This window comes from Oncorhynchus nerka, linkage group LG14 (assembly GCF_034236695.1).
Source record: "Oncorhynchus nerka isolate Pitt River linkage group LG14, Oner_Uvic_2.0, whole genome shotgun sequence".
NCBI lineage: Eukaryota > Metazoa > Chordata > Actinopteri > Salmoniformes > Salmonidae > Oncorhynchus > Oncorhynchus nerka.
The window spans coordinates 4,498,499-4,522,306 of NC_088409.1; the positions used below are offsets into that span (position 1 = coordinate 4,498,499).

The 23,808-nt window shown below is 49.4% G+C and overlaps 1 protein-coding gene across 4 annotated transcripts in view; it reads left to right on the plus strand.

Moving 5' to 3' along the window:
* The window catches only part of LOC115117983 (centrosomal protein of 192 kDa-like), a 103,160-nt gene that overhangs the window by 8,651 nt on the left and 70,701 nt on the right, over positions 1-23,808 (plus strand). For all 4 annotated transcript variants that reach the window (XM_065027279.1, XM_065027280.1, XM_065027282.1 and 1 more), the window contains 4 exons: positions 748-809; positions 3,743-3,884; positions 8,508-8,623; positions 10,136-10,225. In XM_065027279.1, coding sequence (XP_064883351.1) covers positions 748-809; positions 3,743-3,884; positions 8,508-8,623; positions 10,136-10,225 — 410 coding nt within the window. The remainder of the gene's footprint in view (positions 1-747; positions 810-3,742; positions 3,885-8,507; positions 8,624-10,135; positions 10,226-23,808) is intronic.

Below are 23,808 nucleotides of genomic sequence, written 5' to 3' on the forward strand. Positions count from 1 at the left end.
TAGTTGATAGATCATTATGTCCATCAGGCTGGTCTCTGTCCTTCACTAGTTGATAGATCAGTGATGTCCATCAGGCTGGTCTCTGTCCTTCACTAGTTGATAGATCAGTGATGTCCATCAGGCTGGTCTCTGTCCTTCACTAGTTGATAGATCAGTGATGTCCATCAGGCTGGTCTCTGTCCTTCACTAGTTGATATATCATTATGTCCATCAGGCTGGTCTCTGTCCTTCACTAGTTGATAGATCAGTGATCTGGTGTCCATCAGGCTGGTCTCCGTCCTTCACTAGTTGATATATCAGTGATGTCCATCAGGCTGGTCTCTGTCCTTCACTAGTTGATAGATCAGTGATGTCCATCAGGCTGGTCTCTGTCCTTCACTAGTTGATAGATCAGTGATGTCCATCAGGCTGGTCTCTGTCCTTCACTAGTTGATAGATCAGTGATGTCCATCAGGCTGGTCTCCGTCCTTCACTAGTTGATAGTATCAGTGATGTCCATCAGGCTGGTCTCTGTCCTTCACTAGTTGATAGATCAGTGATGTCCATCAGGCTGGTCTCTGTCCTTCACTAGTTGATAGATCAGTGATGTCCATCAGGCTGGTCTCTGTCCTTCACTAGTTGATAGATCAGTGATGTCCATCAGGCTGGTCTCCGTCCTTCACTAGTTGATATATCATTATGTCCATCAGGCTGGTGTGCTATGTTAGCTAACAAACCAACTAACTGAATTTCTCATCTCCCTATCAGATCTCTCTACGGGCCGGCTGGCCTTCACCAACCTGGTTAATAGGGACTTTATGGATCTAAAGGTATCACACTCTCTATGTTGTCTCATGTGCTTTTAGAGTGGACTCCTTGCCCCTGTCCAGACCTTTAGGGTCCAGTATGGGTGGTAGCCTCCCCTTTAGGGTCCAGTATGGGTGGTAGCCTCCTCCTGCCCAGGCCTTTAGGGTCCAGTATGGGTGGTAGCCTCCCCTTTAGGGTCCAGTATGGGTGGTAGCCTCCCCTTTAGGGTCCAGTATGGGTGGTAGGCCTTTAGGGTCCAGTATGGGTGGTAGCCTCCCCTTTAGGGTCCAGTATGGGTGGTAGCCTCCTCCTGCCCAGGCCTTTAGGGTCCAGTATGGGTGGTAGCCTCCTCCTGCCCAGACCTTTAGGGTCCAGTATGGGTGGTAGCCTCCTCCTGCCCAGGCCTTTAGGGTCCAGTATGGGTGGTAGCCACCCCTTTAGGGTCCAGTATGGGTGGTAGCCTCCCCCTGACCAGGCCTTTAGGGTCCAGTATGGGTGGTAGCCTCCCCTTTAGGGTCCAGTATGGGTGGTAGCCTCCCCTTTAGGGTCCAGTATGGGTGGTAGCCTCCCCTTTAGGGTCCAGTATGGGTGGTAGCCTCCCCTTTAGGGTCCAGTATGGGTGGTAGCCTCCTCCTGCCCAGGCCTTTAGGGTCCAGTATGGGTGGTAGCCACCTCTCCTTCCCCCTGTCCAGGCCTTTAGGGTCCAGTATGGGTGGTAGCCACCCCTTTAGGGTCCAGTATGGGTGGTAGCCTCCCCTTTAGGGTCCAGTATGGGTGGTAGCCTCTCCTGTCCAGACCTTTAGGGTCCAGTATGGGTGGTAGCCTCCCCTTTAGGGTCCAGTATGGGTGGTAGCCTCCCCTTTAGGGTCCAGTATGGGTGGTAGCCTCCCCTTTAGGGTCCAGTATGGGTGGTAGCCTCCCCTTTAGGGTCCAGTATGGGTGGTAGCCTCCCCTTTAGGGTCCAGTATGGGTGGTAGCCTCCCCTTTAGGGTACAGTATGGGTGGTAGCCTCCCCTTTAGGGTCCAGTATGGGTGGTAGCCTCTCCTTTAGGGTCCAGTATGGGTGGTAGCCTCCCCCTGTCCAGACCTTTAGGGTCCAGTATGGGTGGTAGCCTCCTCCTGCCCAGGCCTTTAGGGTCCAGTATGGGTGGTAGCCTCCTCCTGCCCAGGCCTTTAGGGTCCAGTATGGGTGGTAGCCACCTCTCCTTCCCCCTGTCCAGGCCTTTAGGGTCCAGTATGGGTGGTAGCCTCCCCCTGCCCAGGCCTTTAGGGTCCAGTATGGGTGGTAGCCTCCCCTGTCCAGACCTTTAGGGTCCAGTATGGGTGGTAGCCACCCCTTTAGGGTCCAGTATGGGTGGTAGCCTCTCCTTTAGGGTCCAGTATGGGTGGTAGCCTCCCCCTGTCCAGACCTTTAGGGTCCAGTATGGGTGGTAGCCTCCTCTACTTCCCCCTGTCCAGACCTTTAGGGTCCAGTATGGGTGGTAGCCTCTCCCTGTCCAGACCTTTAGGGTCCAGTATGGGTGGTAGCCACCCCTTTAGGGTCCAGTATGGGTGGTAGCCACCCCTTTAGGGTCCAGTATGGGTGGTAGCCTCTCCTTTAGGGTCCAGTATGGGTGGTAGCCTCCCCTTTAGGGTCCAGTATGGGTGGTAGCCTCCCCCTGTCCAGACCTTTAGGGTCCAGTATGGGTGGTAGCCTCCCCTTTAGGGTCCAGTATGGGTGGTAGCCTCCCCTTTAGGTTCCAGTATGGGTGGTAGCCTCCCCTTTGGGTGGTAGCCTCCCCTTTAGGGTCCAGTATGGGTGGTAGCCTCCCCTTTAGGGTCCAGTATGGGTGGTAGCCTCCCCTTTAGGGTCCAGTATGGGTGGTAGCCTCCCCTTTAGGGTCCAGTATGGGTGGTAGCCACCCCTTTAGGGTCCAGTATGGGTGGTAGCCTCCCCTTTAGGTTCCAGTATGGGTGGTAGCCTCCCCCTGTCCAGACCTTTAGGGTCCAGTATGGGTGGTAGCCTCTCCTTTAGGGTCCAGTATGGGTGGTAGCCTCCCCTTTAGGGTCCAGTATGGGTGGTAGCCTCCCCTTTAGGGTCCAGTATGGGTGGTAGCCTCCCTTTAGGGTCCAGTATGGGTGGTAGCCCCTGGGGGGTCCCCTTTAGGGTCCAGTATGGGTGGTAGCCTCCCCTTTAGGGTCCAGTATGGGTGGTAGCCACCCCTTTAGGGTCCAGTATGGGTGGTAGCCTCCCCTTTAGGGTCCAGTATGGGTGGTAGCCTCCCCTTTAGGGTCCAGTATGGGTGGTAGCCTCCCTTTAGGGTCCAGTATGGGTGGTAGCCTCCCCTTTAGGGTCCAGTATGGGTGGTAGCCTCCCCCTGTCCAGACCTTTAGGGTCCAGTATGGGTGGTAGCCTCCCCTGTCCAGACCTTTAGGGTCCAGTATGGGTGGTAGCCTCCCCTTTAGGGTCCAGTATGGGTGGTAGCCTCCCCTTTAGGGTCCAGTATGGGTGGTAGCCTCCCTTTAGGGTCCAGTATGGGTGGTAGCCTCCCCTGGGGGTCAGTATGGGTGGACCTTTAGGGTCCAGTATGGGTGGTAGCCTCCCCTTTAGGGTCCAGACTCTCCCCTTTAGGGTCCAGTATGGGTGGTAGCCTCCCCTTTAGGGTCCAGTATGGGTGGTAGCCTCCCCTTTAGGGTCCAGTATGGGTGGTAGCCTCCCCTTTAGGGTCCAGTATGGGTGGTAGCCTCCCCTTTAGGGTCCAGTATGGGTGGTAGCCACTCCTTTAGGGTCCAGTATGGGTGGTAGCCTCCCCTTTAGGGTCCAGTATGGGTGGTAGCCTCCCTTTAGGGTCCAGTATGGGTGGTAGCCTCCCCTTTAGGGTCCAGTATGGGTGGTAGCCTCCCCTTTAGGGTCCAGTATGGGTGGTAGCCTCACATGATACCAGAATGTAGTTGTAATTCTGTCTCTGTGATCCAGGTCCGATCCCTCCCAGGCACCGTGGACGACCAGAGTCTGGCCAGTGACGGAGCCGACAGCGACCGCTTCAGTGGGAGTGTCTCCAGCTTCCTGGCCAATGAGAAGCTCATGTCTGTGGACAGCATGAACAGTGATGTCACAGGTGAGGCCCCACCCCTTTCATAGCACAGCATGAGGCTTATTCAGGAAGATGCAACGTTACTGATCATTCACATAGAACTGGATAGTGTAGAACAGACAATGAGGGGGGGCTTTGTTGTCAAAAGGAATAGGAAATTGGGCCAGCTCTATGCATTTCATTTCTATCTACAACGTTCACCTTTCTGAACTCCTCTCTGGTGGGGGTTATAGCTGTGTGTTGTGTCTGAACTCCTCTCCTCTCTGGTGGGGGTTATAGCTGTGTATTGTGTCTGAACTCCTCTCTGGTGGGGGTTATAGCTGTGTGTTGTGTCTGAACTCCTCTCTGGTGGGGGTTATAGCTGTGTGTTGTGTCTGAACTCCTCTCTGGTGGGGGTTATAGCTGTGTGTTGTGTCTGAACTCCTCTCTGGTGGGGGTTATAGCTGTGTGTTGTGTCTGAACTCCTCTCTGGTGGGGGTTATAGCTGTGTGTTGTGTCTGAACTCCTCTAGCTGTGTGTTGTGTCTGAACTCCTCTCTGGTGGGGTTATAGCTGTGTGTTGTGTCTGAACTCCTCTCCTCTCTGGTGGGGGTTATAGCTGTGTGTTGTGTCTGAACTCCTCTCTGGTGGGGGTTATAGCTGTGTGTTGTGTCTGAACTCCTCTCTGGTGGGGGTTATAGCTGTGTGTTGTGTCTGAACTCCTCTCCTCTCTGGTGGGGGTTATAGCTGTGTATTGTGTCTGAACTCCTCTCCTCTCTGGTGGGGGTTATAGCTGTGTGTTGTGTCTGAACTCCTCTCTGGTGGGGGTTATAGCTGTGTGTTGTGTCTGAACTCCTCTCCTCTCTGGTGGGGGTTATAGCTGTGTGTTGTGTCTGAACTCCTCTCTGGTGGGGGTTATAGCTGTGTGTTGTGTCTGAACTCCTCTCTGGTGGGGGTTATCCTCTCTGTGTGTTGTGTCTGAACTCCTCTCTGGTGGGGGTTATAGCTGTGTATTGTGTCTGAACTCCTCTCCTCTCTGGTCTGAACTCCTCTCTGGGGGTTATAGCTGTGTATTGTGTCTGAACTCCTCTCTGGTGGGGGTTATAGCTGTGTGTGTGTCTGAACTCCTCTCTGGTGGGGGTTTAGCTGTGTAGCTGTGTGTTGTGTCTGAACTCCTCTCCTCTCTGGTGGGGGTTATAGCTGTGTATTGTGTCTGAACTCCTCTCTGGTGGGGGTTATAGCTGTGTGTTGTGTCTGAACTCCTCTCTGGTGGGGGTTATAGCTGTGTGTTGTGTCTGAACTCCTCTCTGGTGGGGGTTATAGCTGTGTGTTGTGTCTGAACTCCTCTCTGGTGGGGGTTATAGCTGTGTATTGTGTCTGAACTCCTCTCCTCTCTGGTGGGGGTTATAGCTGTGTGTTGTGTCTGAACTCCTCTCTGGTGGGGTTATAGCTGTGTGTTGTGTCTGAACTCCTCTCTGGTGGGGGTTATAGCTGTGTGTGTGTCTGAACTCCTCTCCTCTCTGGTGGGGGGGTTATAGCTGGTGTGTGTTGTGTCTGAACTCCTCTCTGGTGGGGGTTATAGCTGTGTGTTGTGTCTGAACTCCTCTCTGGTGGGGGTTATAGCTGTGTGTTGTGTCTGAACTCTCCTCTCTGGTGGGGGTTATAGCTGTGTGTTGTGTCTGAACTCCTCTCTGGTGGGGGTTATAGCTGTGTGTTGTGTCTGAACTCCTCTCCTCTCTGGTGGGGGTTATAGCTGTGTGTTGTCTGAACACCTCTCTGGTGGGGGTTATAGCTGTGTGTTGTGTCTGAACTCCTCTCTGGTGGGGGTTATAGCTGTGTGTTGTGTCTGAACTCCTCTCCTCTCTGGTGGGGGTTATAGCTGTGTGTTGTGTCTGAACTCCTCTCCTCTCTGGTGGGGGTTATAGCTGTGTGTTGTGTCTGAACTCCTCTAGCTGTGTGTTGTCCTCTCTGGTGGGGGTTATAGCTGTGTGTTGTCTGAACTCCTCTCTGGTGGGGGTTTAGCTGTGTGTTGTGTCTGAACTCCTCTCTGGTGTGTGTTGTGTCTGAACTCCTCTCCTCTCTGGTGGGGGTTATAGCTGTGTATTGTGTCTGAACTCCTCTCTGGTGGGGGTTATAGCTGTGTGTTGTGTCTGAACTCTCTCTCTCTGGTGGGGGTTATAGCTGTGTATTGTGTCTGAACTCCTCTCCTCTCTGGTGGGGGTTATAGCTGTGTGTTGTGTCTGAACTCTCTCCTCTCTGGTGGGGGTTATAGCTGTGTGTTGTGTCTGAACACCTCTCTGGTGGGGGTTATAGCTGTGTATTGTGTCTGAACTCCTCTCCTCTCTGGTGGGGGTTATAGCTGTGTGTTGTGTCTGAACTCCCTCTCTGGTGGGGGTTATAGCTGTGTGTTGTGTCTGAACTCCTCTCTGGTGGGGGTTATAGCTGTGTGTTGTGTCTGAACTCCTCCTCTCTGGTGGGGGTTATAGCTGTGTATTGTCTGAACTCCTCTCCTCTCTGGTGGGGTTATAGCTGTGTGTGTGTCTCTCCTCTCTGGTGGGGGTTATAGCTGTGTATTGTCTGAACTCCTCTCTGGTGGGGGTTATAGCTGTGTATTGTGTCTGAACTCCTCTCCTCTCTGGTGGGGGTTATAGCTGTGTATTGTGTCTGAACTCCTCTCTGGTGGGGGTTATAGCTGTGTGTTGTCTGAACTCCTCTCCTCTCTGGTGGGGGTTATAGCTGTGTGTTGTGTCTGAACTCCTCTCTGGTGGGGGTTATAGCTGTGTGTTGTGTCTGAACTCCTCTCCTCTCTGGTGGGGGTTATAGCTGTGTGTTGTGTCTGAACTCCTCTCCTCTCTGGTGGGGGTTATAGCTGTGTATTGTGTCTGAACTCCTCTCCTCTCTGGTGGGGGTTATAGCTGTGTATTGTGTCTGAACTCCTCTCTGGTGGGGGTTATAGCTGTGTATTGTGTCTGAACTCCTCTCTGGTGGGGGTTATAGCTGTGTGTTGTGTCTGAACTCCTCTCCTCTCTGGTGGGGGTTATAGCTGTGTATTGTGTCTGAACTCCTCTCTGGTGGGGGTTATAGCTGTGTGTTGTGTCTGAACTCCTCTCCTCTCTGGTGGGGGTTATAGCTGTGTGTTGTGTCTGAACTCCTCTCTGGTGGGGGTTATAGCTGTGTGTTGTGTCTGAACTCCTCTCTGGTGGGGGTTATAGCTGTGTGTTGTGTCTGAACTCCTCTCTGGTGGGGGTTATAGCTGTGTGTTGTGTCTGAACTCCTCTCCTCTCTGGTGGGGGTTATAGCTGTGTATTGTGTCTGAACTCCTCTCTGGTGGGGGTTATAGCTGTGTGTTGTCTGAACTCCTCTCTAGCTCTGGTGTCTGAACTCCTCTCTGGTGGGGGTTATAGCTGTGTGTTGTCTGAACTCCTCTCTGGTGGGGGTTATAGCTGTGTGTTGTCTGAACTCCTCTCTGGTGGGGGTTATAGCTGTGTATTGTGTCTGAACTCCTCTCTGGTGGGGGTTATAGCTGTGTGTTGTGTCTGAACTCCTCTCTGGTGGGGGTTATAGCTGTGTATTGTGTCTGAACTCCTCTCCTCTCTGGTGGGGGTTATAGCTGTGTGTTGTGTCTGAACTCCTCTCTGGTGGGGGTTATAGCTGTGTGTTGTGTCTGAACACCTCTCTGGTGGGGGTTATAGAACTCCTCTCCTCTGGTGTGTGTGTTGTCTGAACTCCTCTCTGGTGGGGGTTATAGCTGTGTCTGAACTCCTCTCCTCTCTGTATTGTGTCTGAACTCCTCTCTGGTGGGGGTTATAGCTGTGTGTTGTCTGAACTCCTCTCTGGTGGGGGTTATAGCTGTGTGTTGTGTCTGAACTCCTCTCCTCTCTGGTGGGGGTTATAGCTGTGTGTTGTCTGAACTCCTCTCCTCTCTGGTGGGGGTTATAGCTGTGTGTTGTGTCTGAACTCCTCTCCTCTCTGGTGGGGGTTATAGCTGTGTATTGTGTCTGAACTCCTCTCCTCTCTGGTGGGGGTTATAGCTGTGTGTTGTGTCTGAACTCCTCTCCTCTCTGGTGGGGGTTATAGCTGTGTATTGTGTCTGAACTCCTCTCCTCTCTGGTGGGGGTTATAGCTGTGTATTGTGTCTGAACTCCTCTCTGGTGGGGGTTATAGCTGTGTGTTGTCTGAACTCCTCTCTGGTGGGGGTTATAGCTGTGTGTTGTGTCTGAACTCCTCTCTCTCTGGTGGGGGTTATAGCTGTGTGTTGTGTCTGAACTCCTCTCTGGTGGGGGTTATAGCTGGTGGGGGTTATAGCTGTGTATTGTGTCTGAACTCCTCTCCTCTCTGGTGGGGGTTATAGCTGTGTGTTGTGTCTGAACTCCTCTCTGGTGGGGGTTATAGCTGTGTGTTGTCTGAACTCCTCTCCTCTCTGGTGGGGGTTATAGCTGTGTGTTGTGTCTGAACTCCTCTCTGGTGGGGGTTATAGCTGTGTGTTGTGTCTGAACTCCTCTCTGGTGGGGGTTATAGCTGTGTGTTGTGTCTGAACTCCTCTCCTCTCTGGTGGGGGTTATAGCTGTGTGTTGTGTCTGAACTCCTCTCCTCTCTGGTGGGGGTTATAGCTGTGTATTGTGTTTTGTCGTTCTATTGATTATTGATTATTGATCTGTTTGATCCCCAGATGACGATGTCGACGTGAACGACCTGCAGGATGAAGATCTGGACTTGTACTTAAACCAGCTGGTGAACCCTGCCATGCAGAGAGGACGGGTGGAGGGACAGGAGATACCTGATGCTGTAAGGCAACCTCTCTCTTCCTGCTTTCTAATCCTCTCTTCTCTCTCTCTCCCTGCTTTCTCTCCTCTCTCTCTCTTCCTGCTTTCTCCCCCTCTCCTCTCTCTCTCTTCCTGCTTTCTCCCCCTCTCCTCTCTCTCTCTCTTCCTGCTTTCTCCCCCTCTCCTCCTGCTTTCTCTCTCTCTCTCTTCCTGCTTTCTCCCCCTCTCCTCTCTCTCTCTCTTCCTGCTTTCTCCCCTCTCTCTCTCTCTCTCTTCCTGCTTTCTCCCCCTCCTGCTTTCTCTCTCCTCTCTCTCTTCCCTGCTCTCCCCCTCTCCCCTCTCCCTCCCTCTCTCCCCCTCCCTCTTTCTCTCTCCCCTCTCTCTCCTCTCTCTCCCTCTCTCCTTCCTGCTTTCTTTCTCTCTCCCCTCTCTCTCTCTCTCTCTCTTCCTGCTTTCTCTCCCCTCTCTCTCTCTCTCTCTCTCTCTCTCTCTCTCTTCCTGCTTTCTTCCCCTCTCCTCTCTCTCTCTCCCTGCTTTCTCCCCCTCCCCTCTCTCTCTCTCCTCCCCCTCTCTCCTCTCTCTCTCTTCCTGCTTTCTCCCCTCTCTCCTCTCTCTCTCTCTTCCTGCTCTCCCTCTCTCCTGCTTTCTTCTCCTCCCTCTCTCCTCTCTCTCTCTTCCTGCTTTCTCCCCCCTCTCTCTCTCTCTTCCTGCTTTCTCCCCCTCTCCTCTCTCTCTCTTCCTGCTTTCTCCCCCCTCTCTCTCTCTCTTCCTGCTTTCTCCCCCTCCCTCTCTCTCTCTTCCTGCTTTCTCCCCTCTCTCTCTCTCTCTCTTCCTGCTTTCTCCCCCTCTCTCTCTCTCTCTCTTCCTGCTTTCTCCCCCTCTCTCTCTCTCTCTTCCTGCTTTCTCCCCCTCTCTCTCTCTCTCTCTTCCTGCTTTCTCCCCCTCTCTCTCTCTCTCTTCCTGCTTTCTCCCCCTCCTCTCTCTCTCTCTTCCTGCTTTCTCCCCCTCTCTCTCTCTCTCTCTTCCTGCTTTCTCCCCTCTCTCTCTCTCTCTCTCTCTCTTCCTGCTTTCTCCCCCTCTCTCTCTCTCTCTCTCTCTTCCTTCTCCCCCTCTCTCTCTCTCTCTCTCCTGCTTTCTCCCCTCTCTCTCTCTCTCTCTTCCTGCTTTCTCCCCCCCTCTCTCTCTCTCTTCCTGCTTTCTTCTCCCCTCTCTCTCTCTCTCTCTTCCTGCTTTCTCCCCCTCTCTCTCTCTCTCTTCCCTTTCTCCCCCTCTCTCTCTCTCTCTCTCTTCCTGCTTTCTCCTCTCTCTTCTCTCTCTCTCTCTCTCTCTTCCTGCTTTCTTCCCCCTCTCCTCTCTCTCTCCCTGCTTTCTTCCCCCTCTCCTCTCTCTCTCTCTCTTCCTGCTTTCTCCCCCTCTCCTCTCTCTCTCTCTCTCTTCCTGCTTTCTTTCCCCTCGTCCTCTCGTCTCAAATCTATTATTTATATTTGATATTTGTCTGTTTCTTCATTATTAATAATACTGTATTGATTTTCAGGACCGGCCAGACAACCAAGACTATTCATCTCAGCCTGGTTCTACAGAACCACAGAAGAACAGATACCAGTTCCTGGATGACTATGATCAGGTGGATACAACTCCTCCATGACGCTAGTACTTTACAGACGGGCAGGCAGTCGGGCAGGCAGTCGGGCAGGCAGTCGGACAGGCAGTCGGACAGGCAGGGGACTATGATCAGGTGGATACAACTCCTCCATGACACTATTACCTTACAGACGGACAGGCAGTGTCTCCCATTTAGCATCCAGTTCAGTCGGACAGGCAGTCGGACAGGCAGTCGGGCAGACGGTGTCTCCCATTTAGCATCGACTAATCAGCCGGTTACAGTCAGACAGGCAGTTGGACAGACTGTGTCTCCCATTTAGCATCGACTAATCAGCCGGTTACAGACGGACAGGCAGTCGGACAGACTGTGTCTCCCATTTAGCATCGACTAATCAGCCGGTTACAGACTGTGTCTCCCATTTAGCATCGACTAATCAGCCGGTTACAGACGGACAGGCAGTCGGACAGACTGTGTCTCCCATTTAGCATCGACTAATCAGCCGGTTACAGACTGTGTCTCCCATTTAGCATCGACTAATCAGCCGGTTACAGTCAGACAGGCAGTTGGACAGACTGTGTCTCCCATTTAGCATCGACTAATCAGCCGGTTACAGACGGACAGGCAGTCGGACAGACTGTGTCTCCCATTTAGCATCGACTAATCAGCCGGTTACAGTCAGACAGGCAGTTGGACAGACTGTGTCTCCCATTTAGCATCGACTAATCAGCCGGTTACAGACGGACAGGCAGTCGGACAGACGGTGTCTCCCATTTAGCATCGACTAATCAGCCGGTTACAGACGGACAGACTGTGTCTCCCATTTAGCATCGACTAATCAGCCGGTTACAGACGGACAGGCAGGCGGACAGACGGTGTCTCCCATTTAGCATCGACTAATCAGCCGGTTACAGACGGACAGGCAGTCGGACAGGCAGGCGGACAGATGGTGTCTCCCATTTAGCATCGACTAATCAGCCGGTTACAGACGGACAGGCAGTCGGACAGGCAGGCGGACGGTGTCTCCCATTTAGCATCGACTAATCAGTCGGTTACAGACTCATTTTCAGCCGGTAACGTTTTCCACCTCATATTAACTGAGATACTTTTTATAAAAGTTTCAATTCGCTTGTCCGTCAAGCCCTCTCCCGTTAGAATGAACAATGAGAATCTTCTAGAGATCTGTCCATAGGACAGGCGCCTGACGCATTGTGTCCCTCGTCCAATTAGAATGAACAATGAGAATCTTCTAGAGATCTGTCCATAGGACAGGCGCCTGACGCATTGTGTCCCTCGTCCAATTAGAATGAACAATGAGAATCTTCTAGAGATCTGTCCATAGGACAGGCGCCTGACGCATTGTGTCCCTCGTCCAATTAGAATGAACAATGAGAATCTTCTAGAGATCTGTCCATAGGACAGGCACCTGACGCATTGTGTCCCTCGTCCAATTAGAATGAACAATGAGAATCTTCTAGAGATCTGTCCATAGGACAGGCGCCAATTAGAATGAACAATGAGAATCTTTAGAGATCTGTAGGACAGGCGCCTGACGCGTCCCTCCAATTAGAATGAACAATGAGAATCTTCTAGAGATCTGTCCATAGGACAGGCGCCTGGCGCATTGTGTCCCTCGTCCAGTTTGTGTGCCTCCTTGTCCGGTTGCGGTCTAATTTCTTTCCACGTCTCATGTAATGTGGTAACGATGAGTTGGAACCCACCTCTTAGCGTCATATTATAGGTTTTATTGGGACATTTATTTTATTTTCATGAGTTTCTCGCAGCCAATCATGCGGAGTCGTGGAGTATAGTAGGCTATTTACTGTGCTGTGATTGGCAGCTGAACAGCCTGTGTTGACTAGGTGTGCTGTGATTGGCAGCTGAGCAGCCAATCATGGAGTCGTGGAGTATAGTAGGCTATTTACTGTGCTGTGATTGGCAGCTGAACAGCCTCATGCGGAGTGTTGACTAGTAGGCTATTTACTGTGCTGTGATTGGCAGCTGAACAGCCAGTCATGCGGAGTCGTGGAGTATAGTAGGCTATTTACTGTGCTGTGATTGGCAGCTGAACAGCCTGTGTTGACTAGGTGTGCTGTGATTGGCAGCTGAGCAGCCAGTCATGCGGAGTCGTGGAGTATAGTAGGCTATTTACTGTGCTGTGATTGGCAGCATTTCGTTTAGTTCCAGCTATTTACTGTGCTGTGATTGGCAGCTGAACAGCCAGTCATGCGGAGTCGTGGAGTATAGTAGGCTATTTACTGTGCTGTGATTGGCAGCTGAACAGCCAGTCATGCGGAGTCGTGGAGTATAGTAGGCTATTTACTGTGCTGTGATTGGCAGCTGAACAGCCAGTCATGCGGAGTCGTGGAGTATAGTAGGCTATTTACTGTGCTGTGATTGGCAGCTGAACAGCCAGTCATGCGGAGTCGTGGAGTATAGTAGGCTATTTACTGTGCTGTGATTGGCAGCTGAACAGCCAGTCATGCTGAGTCGTGGAGTATAGTAGGCTATTTACTGTGCTGTGATTGGCAGGTGAACAGCCTGTGTTGACTAGGTGTGCTGTGATTGGCAGCTGAGCAGCCAGTCATGTGGAGTCGTGGAGTATAGTAGGCTATTTACTGTGCTGTGATTGGCAGCTGAACAGCCTGTGTTGACTAGGTGTGCTGTGATTGGCAGCTGAGCAGCCAGCCATGCGGAGTCGTGGAGTATAGTAGGCTATTTACTGTGCTGTGATTGGCAGCTGAACAGCCAGTCATGACTGAGTAGGCTATTTGTGCTGTGATTATAGCTGTGAGGCTATTTACAGCTGAACAGCCAGTGTGCTGTGATTGGCAGCTGAACAGCCTGTGTTGACTAGGTGTGCTGTGATTGACAGCTGAACAGCCAGTGTTGACTAGGTGTGCTGTGATTGACAGCTGAGCAGCCAGTGTTGACTAGGTGTGCTGTGATTGACAGCTGAGCAGCCTGTGTTGACTAGGTGTGCTGTGATTGACAGCTGAGCAGCCTGTGTTGACTAGGTGTGCTGTGATTGACAGCTGAACAGCCAGTGTTGACTAGGTGTGCTGTGATTGACAGCTGAGCAGCCAGTGTTGACTAGGTGTGCTGTGATTGACAGCTGAGCAGCCAGTGTTGACTAGGTGTGCTGTGATTGACAGCTGAGCAGCCAGTGTTGACTAGGTGTGCTGTGATTGACAGCTGAACAGCCAGTGTTGACTAGGTGTGCTGTGATTGACAGCTGAGCAGCCTGTGTTGACTAGGTGTGCTGTGATTGACAGCAGAACAGCCAGTGTTGACTAGGTGTGCTGTGATTGACAGCTGAGCAGCCAGTGTTGACTAGGTGTGCTGTGATTGACAGCTGAGCAGCCAGTGCTGTGATTGACTAGGTGTGCTGTGATTGACAGCTGAGCAGCCAGTGTTGACTAGGTGTGCTGTGATTGACAGCTGAACAGCCAGTGTTGACTAGGTGTGCTGTGATTGACAGCTGAACAGCCAGTGTTGACTAGGTGTGCTGTGATTGACAGCTGAACAGCCAGTGTTGACTAGGTGTGCTGTGATTGACAGCTGAACAGCCAGTGTTGACTAGGTGTGCTGTGATTGACAGCTGAACAGCCAGTGTTGACTAGGTGTGCTGTGAACAGCCATTGACAGGTGTGCTGAACAGCCAGTGTTGACTAGGTGTGCTGTGATTTGACAGCTGAACATTGACCTGAAGTGTTGACTAGGTGTGCTGTGAGTGTTGAGGTGTGCTGTGATTGACAGCTGAACAGCCAGTGTTGACTAGGTGTGCTGTGATTGACAGCTGGTTAAATATCCACTGTGCCACATCTGGACAAGTAAACCAAAGGATTGTCAGGTTTATTTTCCTGGGATGTCGGGGCTTGTCAGACAAGACCAAAGTCACTCACTTTATCCTCACTGTCAGTCAGTCTAGCTTCCCGAATCGCATCGCTGACAGAGCCGTTCATTTGGCTTCTCTAAAGTAAAACAGGGTGGTGTACCACAGGGCAGCTCTCTAGGCCCTCTACTCTTGTCCAAAGTCACTCACTTTATCCTCACTGTCAGCCTTATTCTGGTCCCTATATGGAGAGCCTTATTCTGGTCCCTATATGGAGAGCCTTATTCTGGTCCCTATATGGAGAGCCTTATTCTGGTCCCTATGTGGAGAGCCTTATTCTGGTCCCTATATGGAGAGCCTTATTCTGGTCCCTATATGGAGAGCCTTATTCTGGTCCCTATATGGAGAGCCTTATTCTGGTCCCTATATGGAGAGCCTTATTCTGGTCCCTATGTGGAGAGCCTTATTCTGGTCCCTATAGGGAGAGCCTTATTCTGGTCCCTGGAGGGAGCCTTATTCTGGTCCCTATATGGAGAGCTTATTCTGGTTATAGGGAGAGCCTTATTCTGGTCCCTATATGGAGAGCCTTATTCTGGTCCCTATATGGAGAGCCTTATTCTGGTCCCTATATGGAGAGCCTTATTCTGGTCCCTATATGGAGAGCCTTATTCTGGTCCCTATAGGGAGAGCCTTATTCTGGTCCCTATGTGGAGAGCCTTATTCTGGTCCCTATATGGAGAGCCTTATTCTGGTCCCTATGTGGAGAGCCTTATTCTGGTCCCTATGTGGAGAGCCTTATTCTGGTCCCTATATGGAGAGCCTTATTCTGGTCCCTATATGGAGAGCCTTATTCTGGTCCCTATGTGGAGAGCCTTATTCTGGTCCCTATGTGGAGAGCCTTATTCTGGTCCCTATGTGGAGAGCCTTATTCTGGTCCCTATATGGAGAGCCTTATTCTGGTCCCTATATGGAGAGCCTTATTCTGGTCCCTGTGTGGAGAGCCTTATTCTGGTCCCTGTGTGGAGAGCCTTATTCTGGTCCCTGTGTGGAGAGCCTTATTCTGGTCCCTATGTGGAGAGCCTTATTCTGGTCCCTATGTGGAGAGCCTTATTCTGGTCCCTATGTGGAGAGCCTTATTCTGGTCCCTATGTGGAGAGCCTTATTCTGGTCCCTATGTGGAGAGCCTTATTCTGGTCCCTATGTGGAGAGCCTTATTCTGGTCCCTATATGTTCATTAGGGCCCTCACGGAATCCAGGCATCAAAACAGAATTCAACAATGAGTTGACCTTAGTACGGAATTAACTAAATGTATTGAAAATGTTTTAATTAGCCCACGTATCATTTTAGATTTATTGGGATCCCCCGTTAGCCGACAAAGACACTAGCTGGTCTCTGGGGGGACTGTGAAAAGACCCCTGGTGGCATGTCTCCTGTGGGGAATGTGTGTTTGTTAGATCTGCTGGTCTTCTGCTGGGGGGACTGTGAAACAGTGGTCTTCTGCTAACAATTTGTAATTTTCAACACATTAATGTTTATTATAAAAACAAGAAGTGATGTCACTTTCCTCAACTCTTAGCCAAGAGGACCAGTTTATTACTGGCCACCCATTCCAAAACAGAGGACCAGTTTATTACTGGCCACCCATTCCAAAACAGAGAACCAGTTTATTACTGGCCACCCATTCCAAAACAGAGGACCAGTTTATTACTGGCCACCCATTCCAAAACAGAGGACCAGTTTATTACTGGCCACCCATTCCAAAACAGAGGACCAGTTTATTACTGGCCACCCATTCCAAAACAGAGGACCAGTTTATTACTGGCCACCCATTCCAAAACAGAGTACCAGTTTATTACTGGCCACCCATTCCAAAACAGAGTACCAGTTTATTACTGGCCACCCATTCCAAAACAGAGTACCAGTTTATTACTGGCCACCCATTCCAAAACAGGACCAGTTTATTACTGGCCACCCATTCCAAAACAGAGTACCAGTTTATTACTGGCCACCCATTCCAAAACAGAGGACCAGTTTATTACTGGCCACCCACCCATTACTGGCCACCCAAAACAGAGGACCAGTTTATTACTGGCCACCCATTCCAAAACCCATTCCAAAACAGAGGACCAGTTTATTACTGGCCACCCATTCCAAAACAGAGGACCAGTTTATTACTGGCCACCCATTCCAAAACAGAGGACCAGTTTATTACTGGCCACCCATTCCAAAACAGAGGACCAGTTTATTACTGGCCACCCATTCCAAAACAGAGGACCAGTTTATTACTGGCCACCCATTCCAAAACAGAGGACCACCCATTCCAAAACAGAGGACCAGTTTATTACCCATTCCAAAACAGAGGACCAGTTTATTACTGGCCACCCATTCAAAACAAAACAGACCCCTGGACCCATTCCAAAACAGAGGACCAGTTTATTACTGGCCACCCATTCCAAAACAGAGGACCAGTTTATTACTGGCCACCCATTCCAAAACAGAGGACCAGTTTATTACTGGCCACCCATTCCAAAACAGAGGACCAGTTTATTACTGGCCACCCATTCCAAAACAGAGGACCAGTTTATTACTGGCCACCCATTCCAAAACAGAGTTGGTGGACAAAACAGTTTATTACTGGCCACCCATTCCAAAACAGAGTACCAGTTTATTACTGGCCACCCATTCCAAAACAGAGGACCAGTTTATTACTGGCCACCCATTCCAAAACAGAGTACCAGTTTATTACTGGCCACCCATTCCAAAACAGAGTACCAGTTTATTACTGGCCACCCATTCCAAAACAGAGGACCAGTTTATTACTGGCCACCCATTCCAAAACAGAGGACCAGTTTATTACTGGCCACCCATTCCAAAACAGAGGACCAGTTTATTACTGGCCACCCATTCCAAAACAGAGGACCAGTTTATTACTGGCCACCCATTCCAAAAAAACAGAGGACCAGTTTATTACTGGCCACCCATTCCAAAACAGAGGACCAGTTTATTACTGGCCACCCATTCCAAAACAGAGGACCAGTTTATTACTGGCCACCCATTCCAAAACAGAGGACCATTGGCCACCCAAAACAGAGGACCAGTTTATTACTGGCCACCCATTCCAAAACAGAGGACCAGTTTATTACTGGCCACCCATTCCAAAACAGAGGACCAGTTTATTACTGGCCACCCATTCCAAAACAGAGGACCAGTTTATTACTGGCCACCCATTCCAAAACAGAGGACCAGTTTATTACTGGCCACCCATTCCAAAACAGAGGACCAGTTTATTACCCATTCCAAAACCCATTCCAAAACAGAGGACCAGTTTATTACTACCCATTCCAAAACAGAGGACCAGTTTATTACCCATTCCAAAACAGAGGACCAGTTTATTACTGGCCACCCATTCCAAAACAGAGGACCAGTTTATTACCACCCATTCCAAAACAGAGGACCAGTTTATTACTGGCCACCCATTCCAAAACAGAGGACCAGTTTATTACTGGCCACCCATTCCAAAACAGAGGACCAGTTTATTACTTACCCATTCCAAAACAGAGGACCAGTTTATTACTGGCCACCCATTCCAAAACAGAGGACCAGTTTATTACTGGCCACCCATTCCAAAACAGAGGACCAGTTTATTACTGGCAGTTTATTACCCATTCCAAAACAGAGGACCAGTTTATTACCCATTCCAAAACAGAGGACCAGTTTATTACCCATTCCAAAACAGAGGACCAGTTTATTACTGGCCACCCATTCCAAAACAGAGGACCAGTTTATTACTGGCCACCCATTCCAAAACAGAGGACCAGTTTATTACTGGCCACCCATTCCAAAACAGAGGACCAGTTTATTACTGGCCACCCATTCCAAAACAGAGGACCAGTTTATTACTGGCCACCAAAACAGATTCCATTCCAAAACAGAGGACCAGTTTATTACTGGCCACCCATTCCAAAACAGAGGACCAGTTTATTACTGGCCACCCATTCCAAAACAGAGGACCAGTTTATTACTGGCCACCCATTCCAAAACAGAGGACCAGTTTATTACTGGCCACCCATTCCAAAACAGAGGACCAGTTTATTACTGGCCACCCATTCCAAAACAGAGGACCAGTTTATTACTGGCCACCCATTCCAAAACAGGACCAGTTTATTACTGGCCACCCATTCCAAAACAGAGGACCAGTTTATTACCCATTCCAAAACAGAGGACCAGTTTATTACTGGCCACCCATTTATTACATTGGACCACCCATTCCAAAACAGAGGACCAGTTTATTCCAAAACTGGCCACCCATTCCAAAACAGAGGACCAGTTTATTACTGGCCACCCATTCCAAAACAGAGGACCAGTTTATTACTGGCCACCCATTCCAAAACAGAGGACCAGTTTATTACTGGCCACCCACAAAACAGTTTATTACTGGCCACCCATTCCAAAACAGAGGACCAGTTTATTACTGGCCACCCATTCCAAAACAGAGGACCAGTTTATTACTGGCCACCCATTCCAAAACAGAGGACCAGTTTATTACTGGCCACCTGGCAAAACAGACCAGTTTTTATTGGCCACCCATTCCAAAACAGAGGACCAGTTTATTACTGGCCACCCATTCCAAAACAGAGGACCAGTTTATTACTGGCCACCCATTCCAAAACAGAGGACCAGTTTATTACTGGCCACCCATTCCAAAACAGAGGACCAGTTTATTACTGGCCACCCATTCCAAAACAGAGGACCAGTTTATTACTGGCCACCCATTCCAAAACAGAGGACCAGTTTATTACTGGCCACCCATTCCAAAACAGAGGACCAGTTTATTACTGGCCACCCATTCCAAAACAGAGGACCAGTTTATTACTGGCCACCCCAAAACAGAGGACCAGTTTATTTCCAAAACAGAGGACCAGTTTATTACTGGCCACCCATTCCAAAACAGAGGACCAGTTTATTACTGGCCACCCATTCCAAAACAGAGGACCAGTTTATTACTGGCCACCCATTCCAAAACAGAGGACCAGTTTATTACTGGCCACCCATTCCAAAACAGAGGACCAGTTTATTACTGGCCACCCATTCCAAAACAGAGGACCAGTTTATTACTGGCCACCCATTCCAAAACAGAGGACCAGTTTATTACTGGCCACCCATTCCAAAACAGAGGACCAGTTTATTACTGGCCACCCATTCCAAAAAAACAGAGGACCAGTTTATTACTGGCCACCCATTCCAAAAAAACAGCCACCCATTCCAAAACAGGACCAGTTTATTACTGGCCACCCATTCCAAAACAGAGGACCAGTTTATTACTGGCCACCCATTCCAAAACAGAGGACCAGTTTATTACTGGCCACCCATTCCAAAACAGAGGACCAGTTTATTTGGCCACCCATTCCAAAAAAACAGAGGCCACCCATTCCAAAACCAGTTTATTACTGGCCACCCATTCCAAAACAGAGGACCAGTTTATTACTGGCCACCCATTCCAAAACAGAGGACCAGTTTATTACCCATTCCAAAACAGAGGACCAGTTTATTACTGGCCACCCATTCCAAAACAGAGTACCAGTTTATTACTGGCCACCCATTCCAAAACAGAGGACCAGTTTATTACTGGCCACCCATTCCAAAACAGAGGACCAGTTTATTACTGGCCACCCATTCCAAAACAGAGGACCAGTTTATTACTGGCCACCCATTCCAAAACAGAGGACCAGTTTACCAGTTTACTGGCCACCCATTCCAAAACAGAGGACCAGTTTATTACTGGCCACCCATTCCAAAACAGAGGACCGACCAGTTTATTACTGGCCACCCATTCCAAAACAGAGGACCAGTTTATTACTGGCAAAACAGAGGACCCCATTCCAAAACAGAGGACCAGTTTATTACTGGCCACCCATTCCAAAACAGAGGACCAGTTTATTACCCATTCCAAAACAGAGGACCACCCATTCCAAAACAGAGGACCAGTTTATTACTGGCCACCCATTCCAAAACAAACCAGTTTATTAGCCACCCATTCCAAAACAGAGGACCAGTTTATTACTGGCCACCCATTCCAAAACAGAGGACCAGTTTATTTGGCCACCCATTCCAAAACAGAGGACCAGTTTATTACCCATTCCAAAACAGAGGACCAGTTTATTACTGGCCACCCATTCCAAAACAGAGGACCAGTTTATTACTGGCCACCCATTCCAAAACAGAGGACCAGTTTATTACTATTACCCATTCCAAAACAGAGGACCAGTTTATTACTGGCCACCCATTCCAAAACAGAGGACCAGTTTATTACTGGCCACCCATTCCAAAACAGAGGACCAGTTTATTACTGGCCACCCATTCCAAAACAGAGGACCAGTTTATTACTGGCCACCCATTCCAAAACAGAGGACCAGTTTATTACTGGCCACCCATTCCAAAACAGAGGACCAGTTTATTACTCCAAAACAGGCCACCCATTCCAAAACAGAGGACCAGTTTACCCATTCCAAAACAGAGGACCTGGCCACCCATTCCAAAACAGAGGACCAGTTTATTACTGGCCACCCATTCCAAAACAGAGTACCAGTTTATTACTGGCCACCCATTCCAAAACAGAGGACCAGTTTATTACTGGCCACCCATTCCAAAACAGGACCAGTTTATTACTGGCCACCCATTCCAAAACAGAGGACCAGTTTATTACTGGCCACCCATTCCAAAACAGAGGACCAGTTTATTACTGGCCACCCATTCCAAAACAGAGGACCAGTTTATTACTGGCCACCCATTCCAAAACAGAGGACCAGTTTATTACTGGCCACCCATTCCAAAACAGAGGACCAGTTTATTACTGGCCACCCATTCCAAAACAGAGGACCAGTTTATTTGGCCACCCATTCCAAAACAGAGGACCAGTTTATTACTGGCCACCCATTCCAAAACAGAGGACCAGTTTATTACTGGCCACCCATTCCAAAACAGAGGACCAGTTTATTACTGGCCACCCATTCCAAAACAGAGGACCAGTTTATTACTGGCCACCCATTCCAAAACAGAGGACCAGTTTATTACTGGCCACCCATTCCAAAACAGAGGACCAGTTTATTACTGGCCACCCATTCCAAAACAGAGGACCAGTTTATTACCCATTCCAAAACAGAGGACCAGTTTATTACTGGCCACCCATTCCAAAACAGAGGACCAGTTTATTACCCATTCCAAAACAGAGTACCAGTTTATTACTGGCCACCCATTCCAAAACAGAGGACCAGTTTATTACTGGCCACCCATTCCAAAACAGAGGACCAGTTTATTACTGGCCACCCATTCCAAAACAGAGGACCAGTTTATTACTGGCCACCCATTCCAAAACAGAGGACCAGTTTATTACTGGCCACCCATTCCAAAACAGAGGACCAGTTTATTACTGGCCACCCATTCCAAAACAGAGGACCAGTTTATTACTGGCCACCCATTCCAAAACAGAGGACCAGTTTATTACTGGCCACCCATTCCAAAACAGAGGACCAGTTTATTACTGGCCACCCATTCCAGTTTATTACTGGCCACCCATTCCAAAACAGAGGACCAGTTTATTACTGGCCACCCATTCCAAAACAGAGGACCAGTTTATTACTGGCCACCCAAAACAGAGGACCAGTTTATTTCAGTTTATTACTGGCCACCCATTCCAAAACAGAGGACCAGTTTATTACTGGCCACCCATTCCAAAACAGAGGACCAGTTTATTACTGGCCACCCATTCCAAAAAAACAGAGGACCCATTTATACTACCCATTCCAAAACAGGACCACCCATTCCAAAACAGAGGACCAGTTTATTTGGCCACCCATTCCAAAACAGAGGACCAGTTTATTACTGGCCACCCATTCCAAAACAGAGGACCAGTTTATTACTGGCCACCCATTCCAAAACAGAGGACCAGTTTATTACTGGCCACCCATTCCAAAACAGAGGACCAGTTTATTACTGGCCACCCATTCCAAAACAGAGGACCAGTTTATTACTGGCCACCCATTCCAAAACAGAGGACCAGTTTATTACTGGCCACCCATTCCAAAACAGAGGACCAGTTTATTACTGGCCACCCATTCCAAAACAGAGGACCAGTTTATTACTGGCCACCCATTCCAAAACAGAGGACCAGTTTATTACTGGCCACCCATTCCAAAACAGAGGACCAGTTTATTACTGGCCACCCATTCCAAAACAGAGGACCAGTTTATTACTGGCCACCCATTCCAAAACAGAGACCAGTTTATTACTGGCCACCCATTCCAAAACAGAGGACCAGTTTATTACTGGCCACCCATTCCAAAAAAACAGACTGGACAAAACAGAGGACCAGTTTATTACTGGCCACCCATTCCAAAACAGAGTACCAGTTTATTACTGGCCACCCATTCCAAAACAGAGGACCAGTTTATTCAAAACTGGCCACCCATTCCAAAACAGACCAGTTTATTACTGGCCACCCATTCCAAAACAGAGGACCAGTTTATTACTGGCCACCCATTCCAAAACAGAGGACCAGTTTATTACTGGCCACCCATTCCAAAACAGAGGACCAGTTTATTACTGGCCAATTCCAAAACAGAGGACCAGTTTATTACTGGCCACCCATTCCAAAACAGAGGACCAGTTTATTACTGGCCACCCATTCCAAAACAGAGGACCAGTTTATTACTGGCCACCCATTCCAAAACAGAGGACCAGTTTATTACTGGCCACCCATTCCAAAACAGAGGACCAGTTTATTACTGGCCACCCATTCCAAAACAGAGGACCAGTTTATTACTGGCCACCCATTCCAAAACAGAGGACCAGTTTATTACTGGCCACCCATTCCAAAACAGAGGACCAGTTTATTACTGGCCACCCATTCCAAAACAGAGGACCAGTTTATTACTGGCCACCCATTCCAAAACAGAGGACCACCCATTCCAAAACAGAGGACCAGTTTATTACTGGCCACCCATTCCAAAACAGAGGACCAGTTTATTACTGGCCACCCATTCCAAAACAGAGGACCAGTTTATTTGGCCACCCATTCCAAAACAGAGGACCAGTTTATTACTGGCCACCCATTCCAAAACAGAGGACCAGTTTATTACTGGCCACCCATTCCAAAACAGAGGACCAGTTTATTACTGGCCACCCATTCCAAAACAGAGGACCAGTTTATTACTGGCCACCCATTCCAAAACAGAGGACCAGTTTATTACTGGCCACCCATTCCAAAACAGAGGACCAGTTTATTACTGGCCACCCATTCCAAAACAGAGGACCAGTTTATTACTGGCCACCCATTCCAAAACAGAGGACCAGTTTATTACTGGCCACCCATTCCAAAAAAACAGTTTATTACCCATTCCAAAACAGGACCAGTTTATTACTGGCCACCCATTCCAAAACAGAGGACCAGTTTATTACTGGCCACCCATTCCAAAACAGAGGACCAGTTTATTACCCATTCCAAAACAGAGGACCACCCATTCCAAAACAGAGTACCAGTTTATTACTGGCCACCCATTCCAAAACAGAGGACCAGTTTATTACCCATTCTGGACCAGTTTATTACCCATTCCAAAACAGAGGACCAGTTTATTACTGGCCACCCATTCCAAAACAGAGGACCAGTTTATTACTGGCCACCCATTCCAAAACAGAGGACCAGTTTATTACTGGCCACCCATTCCAAAACAGAGGACCAGTTTATTACTGGCCACCCATTCCAAAACAGAGGACCAG